Source organism: Mastomys coucha, chromosome X (genome assembly GCF_008632895.1).
Source record: "Mastomys coucha isolate ucsf_1 chromosome X, UCSF_Mcou_1, whole genome shotgun sequence".
Classification (NCBI taxonomy): domain Eukaryota; kingdom Metazoa; phylum Chordata; class Mammalia; order Rodentia; family Muridae; genus Mastomys; species Mastomys coucha.
In genome coordinates this window covers 50336714-50339805 of record NC_045030.1, presented here as the reverse complement: position 1 = coordinate 50339805, position 3092 = coordinate 50336714, and the positions used below count along the sequence as shown (strand labels likewise).

At 39.8% G+C, this 3092-nt stretch overlaps 1 protein-coding gene across 1 annotated transcript; it reads right to left on the bottom strand.

Annotated features, from left to right (window-relative positions):
* Nucleotides 1-1315: 1315 nt before the first annotated feature.
* Actrt1 (actin related protein T1) lies at nt 1316-2702 on the bottom strand. The gene has a single exon (XM_031373670.1). It carries the CDS (start codon nt 2532-2534, stop codon nt 1407-1409), a length of 1128 nt encoding a protein of 375 aa, XP_031229530.1. The 5' UTR covers nt 2535-2702; the 3' UTR covers nt 1316-1406.
* Between the last annotated feature and the right edge of the window lie 390 nt (nt 2703-3092).

The following is a 3092-nucleotide window of genomic DNA, read 5'->3' as shown; positions in this document are numbered from 1 at the left end:
CAGTTGGCTACTTGATTTACCTAGGGAAAGGAAACCCCACTTAAGGAATTGCTTCTATAACCTTGCCCTGTGAGTGTGTTGGTGGGTTATTTTATTAATTGGTACTTTCTGTAGAAAGCCCAGATGACTGTGGGCAGAATCATTCCTGAGCAGGTGGTCTTCTACTATGTAAGGAAAATAACTCAGCAGGCCAGAAAGAGCAAGCCATTAAGTAGCATTTCTCTTTGATCTATGCTTCCATTCCTGCCTCCAGGTTTCCATCTAGAACTCCTGCCTTGTCTTTCCTTGATGCAAACTATCCTGTCCGATGTAACAAACCCCTTCCTTCACCAATTGCTTTAGTCAGTTCTTTATTATAGCAACACAAAGCAAACCAGAACACTCATACTTTAAAATTTATCCCCAAATGCTTATATGAAATAAGTGTTAATTTATATTTATACATGAAAATAAGCAAAATTATAAGTGTATGTAATTTTTTCTCTTATGATAGCAGAAATGTCATTGTTTTCTTTACAGAAATAGATTTTTCCTGCATCTCTCCATAATGTTTATGGAAAATACATAGTTACTGAAAATAAGTATTTATATATAATTTATTCAACAGTTACTTCATTGGAATATATTATCTATTTCTAGCATTCTACTTCCTAAGAAAATTATGAAATCAATATCCTTGAAACTAAAACAAAAACTAATTATCTGGGAAGATAGTTCATCTTTTATAGAGCTTAAAGCTAATGGGAATTTATGAGCCTACTTATTTACTTTTCTTACTTCTTAAAACAACAGTAGCAATCAATTCAAAATGTGATTTGATCCATACGAACGTGTAGGGTGGTATTGTTACGTGTACTTCCTTTGAAAGGTCCACTGTTTTCTTCAGTGTTTTTGTGTGTACTGAGCACTAGGTTTTATGAGAAAGCAATTTGAAACAGAGTCATATGATCCTAATCAACCAAATTTCTATGCATAAGGTCCCAGAACCTTTCACTGCACATGTACTAATTGCTTATTTTAACAATTTGCACACTCTTCCTGAGTAAAGAACGCACTTAAAAGAACTATAATAGAAGAAAGGTATATGTAATACAACAAAAACAAACTTGAGATAACTGTAGATATGACTTAGAAGTTGCCTACAGAGGACATTGGTCTGTCCGTCAGCATCCACAAGAACCTGGAACTCCAAGAAAAAGTAATCTGATGCCCTCTTCTGGCCACCAAGGGCCCTTCCATGTGTGTGGTGCATATACATACACCTGGGCACACAAAATAAAATTACTTTTGAGGCATAAATAATTAAAACACGAAATTAGTGACTGGTTTTTTTTGTTTGTTTATTAAATGCCAAGGAATCCTCCTGTCATCTGGTATTTATTGTAGTTCCCAGAGTTCGGTGGTACTTAAAAGCATTTTCTTTGAATCACATATGCCCCATACTCCCTGAAGTCCTCAGCAGTGACCCACATCTGCTTGAATGTCGTCATGGATGTCATGACAGACCCTCCAATCCAAGCCGAATAACATCTGTCTGGGGAAGCTGTGATCTTGATAGGGGTTCCCTCAGAAGCCAGAAGTTCCAGTTCTCTCAGGAGTCTATCCTGAAGCCCAGGAAACAGTGTGGTACCTCCAGAAAGCACAATCTCAGCAAACAGATTCTCCTGGATGTCAATGTCACACTTCATGATGCTGCTGCTGACCATTTTTGAGATTCCTAAATCATGAACACCTAGATGGTCTGGTGTAAAAAGAACCTCGGGCGCGTGACACAGGTGGTCACTCATCTGGATGGTATTCCCATCTGGCAATGTGTATTCACTTAGGAACTGCTGACAGCTCTTTTCTGTGTCTTTATAGCCCCAGGAGACACTGCATAATTTCTTTTTAATATCATCCACCACTGCTTTGTTGAGGATGCAGGGGGAGTTGTAGCCTTTAGCGAGGAGGAGTCGGGTGAGGTGTTCTGTGATATCTCTCCCTGCCACGTATAGCTTGGTGATAGCATGAGGCAGAGAATAGCCTTCATAGATGGGAACAGTGCAAGTGACCCCATCTCCACTGTCCAGTACCAAGCCAGTGATACAGGCAGAAGCACACAAGGCTCCTACTGCATGGTTGCAAAGGTACAAGGCAGGTACTTCAAATTTCTCAAACATTATTTCTGTGGTCTTCTCTCTGGTCTCTCGTGGGTTCAAGGAGGGCTCAGTCATGAAAACTGGCTGTTCATTGGGTTTCACTCCTAGATTCCACTCAAAAAGGTCCTTCCACAGTTTCTCTATGTCATCCCATCTAGTTACCAGTCCACGCTCAATAGGATAGTGTAAGTATAAGCCACCGTACATGCTCTGGGCTTCTCCTACAACGTACCTTTTCAGATTGGATCTTGCAGATGGTATGTTGAATTTTGGGTGTCCAACAACAGAGTTGATGACATGGCGGGGTTCAATCTCTCCTGAAATTCCTATTTTACAGAGTCCAGAACCATTATCAAGAATCACGGCTGGATTGTCTAATCTAGCTGGATTAAGCATAACTGGATTTGATCTTTTACACGTCAGTAATAGAATGTTTAGTTGGACTACCCAGGGGAATAAAAGGTACCTTAGTTGTTCCTAGTCCCCCAGAGCAGCAGGTCCTTAGCCCATGAATGTTGTTTCCTTTCTGGTGGTCCAGAGTCTGCTGAGAGGCAACTTCAGGAATAGTTGTTCCTTATGTCATAATGTAGCTATGGCAATAGCTGCATGCATTCAGAAGCAAGAGGTTTGGAGGATGTCTCTGAGATACCACTATTCATTGGGAGAGATGAAATACTATGGACAAGTCACCTCACATCATGGCTTGTAAGTAGCCAATGATCTTAGGGGCATAGCTTTAGAATAAACTAAAGTTGCATGTCCCAGAATTAAGTATTGTTTTTCCTTTTAATGTTTCTTTTTATTTGTTTTTTATTAAAATTTTATTTTTCTCTCATATAATACATCCCAATCACAGTCTCTCCTCTCTCTCTACTCCTCCTAGCTTGCCCTAACCTTCCTTCTCCTCCAGATCCACCCTTCCTCCATTTTCTCTTCAGAAAATAGCAGATATCT